This window comes from Aptenodytes forsteri, unplaced genomic scaffold (genome assembly GCF_000699145.1).
Source record: "Aptenodytes forsteri isolate BGI_AS27 unplaced genomic scaffold, ASM69914v1 Scaffold369, whole genome shotgun sequence".
In the NCBI taxonomy this organism is placed as follows: domain Eukaryota; kingdom Metazoa; phylum Chordata; class Aves; order Sphenisciformes; family Spheniscidae; genus Aptenodytes; species Aptenodytes forsteri.
The window spans coordinates 639874-641936 of record NW_008794965.1 but is presented as its reverse complement, the minus strand read 5'-3'; the positions used below and the strand labels follow the sequence as shown (position 1 = coordinate 641936).

Genomic DNA, 2063 nt, shown 5'->3' with positions numbered 1-2063 from the left:
GGCTGGCAGCAGCGCGAGGGCACATAAGGGTCCGAAAGTTTTCCTTTCTTTCTTTTTTGTTTTTTTTCCTCCGGAACACGAGACGTCAGAGAAGCAGGTCCCTCCAAGAAATGCCATTTCAATGATTTTAATAAGCAAAATAGGAAACAATTTTAATAACCAAAAACAGAAACCAGTCTGAATAAAACTACAATAGACCAGGTTTTTTAATATTTTTCATATCATAAGCAGGATTTGAAATTGATCCCTTCAGAACTTTACATGAAATAAAAACATTTTTTTTCCGCTGCTGCAATGTTTTGATTTCAACACAGTTGAATCAGTAAAAACCAAAGATCGTTTTCTGATGCATGACTAATATCCACAATATTTAAAACTGCAAGCACCATGCTGTTCATTACAATCTTGTTATTACTGTTAATTTATAAACTAATACAAACTTAAAATGCATCCGGCCAGCAGTGCCAGCTATCCTAAAAGGAAACTAAAAAATAAGTTTTCATTTTGGTATTTTTGTCAGTGCAACGTAAATCCTTTTACTGACCTGCAGGAGGAAAAAAAAAAAAAAAAAAAAAGTAATAAAAACACCCATAAGACTCCAAACTACTACTACTATACAACTGCAAATAAATTTTGGCTACAACTTTCACTCGCTGCATAGGGAAGCAGAGAAGCAGATTACAAATCATTGCAAAAGAATACACTTAAAAGTTGCAGTATGTCTCCTTAAAAAAAAGTTTTAGTTTTATACGCTCTTCCAGCCCACTCATCCGCTGCTACCATTGAGAAACCTGACTGCAGCGGCGACACGGAGCCCTCGCTGCTATCGCAACTTGACTCGTAACGAGGAGGAGGGTTTTTTCTTTATTTACCGAAAATCAAGGGGCAGTTGTTTCTTAAAAGGAACTGGTATCTCGTCCGTCCTTCGCTTCCTGAGTGTACAATCAGAAGGGAAACTATATGGCCAAGCCTAACCGCTCCAGGCTGGGAATCGTCCTGAAGGAAAGAGCTTCGCTGCCACTTTAAAGCATGGAGTAGGCTCTAGTGACCGATGAGAGTTTTTCCCTGTTAAGTTTAGGTTTGTCAATGCCATTCAGGCGTTTTTGCTTCTGCCCCAACAAACAAAAACCAAAATGAAAACTAAAAAAAAAAAAAAATACAACTTGAAAGTGCACCAGATATACAAAGTTGGTTTTTTTTTTCCTAATGCAAAATGCCCATAACTTTTTTTTCCTTAAGTATCTCTTTAATACCAAACAAACCGTATAACCAGCCTGCTGAAATGTTATTTTGTTTTTGTGTTGTTTTTTTTTCTCCTGTGCGGTTTGAAGTAGCAGATATTTACAAGCTAACAACCATAAAAGAAAATAAGAGAGCAAAACCAACGAACAAAACTGCACAAGCAGTAAAAAGTTTGATAACTTGTGATGCTTTTCTTATCGATGAAACAAAACAACAACAGAAATCTATGATCGATGATCAACATGCTATAGTTAAACAAGAAAATGGTACAAAATAGAAATTATTACCATACATGTCCAGCATGCAGGATTAATATTTTTAATGCAGATTTTCGTATTTTTCTATATAATCAAGCAGGCAATAAAACTGATGAGTTTTTTTTTTTCCTTTCTTTCTTTCATTCTTTCTTTCCTTTCTTAGATTGAATGTCCCATCCGAGTCCTGTAACTTATTTCTCAAAGCAGGCAATATATGAAGAGTTTGCATATATTGTCCTTTTTATTTATTCTCTTTTTCCAAGCAGGTAAATTGTGCATGAGATGGTGTTGTATATGTCCTCTCTCTTTCCGAGCAGGCAGTATGTTATAGATGGCTTGTTCATTGTCCTTTTTTATTATTATTCTGTTAAAGTCCATCTCGTTCTGCAAGCAAGCGATCTACAAAACGCTTCACTTGTCCTTTTCGCCTTCGCCTCTGCCTGTCCCTCTCTCTAACTCGCGAACGAAAGTCGAAAAGTTGCACTTTACCTCTCCCGTCCCCACCCCCAGCCTACTTTTCCCACAGCTACTCTAGAAGACTGGATGCTGCAAAAAAAAAAAAAA

The 2063-nt window shown here is 36.6% G+C and overlaps 1 protein-coding gene across 1 annotated transcript in view; it reads right to left on the bottom strand.

Moving 5' to 3' along the window:
* Window positions 1–111: 111 nt before the first annotated feature.
* MAFB (MAF bZIP transcription factor B) overlaps window positions 112–2063 on the bottom strand; it is a 3253-nt gene continuing 1301 nt past the window's right edge. The window contains exon 2 of the mRNA XM_009275527.2: window positions 112–2045. Within this exon, the coding sequence (XP_009273802.2) occupies window positions 1985–2045 (61 nt within the window). The 3' untranslated portion in view covers window positions 112–1984. The remainder of the gene's footprint in view (window positions 2046–2063) is intronic.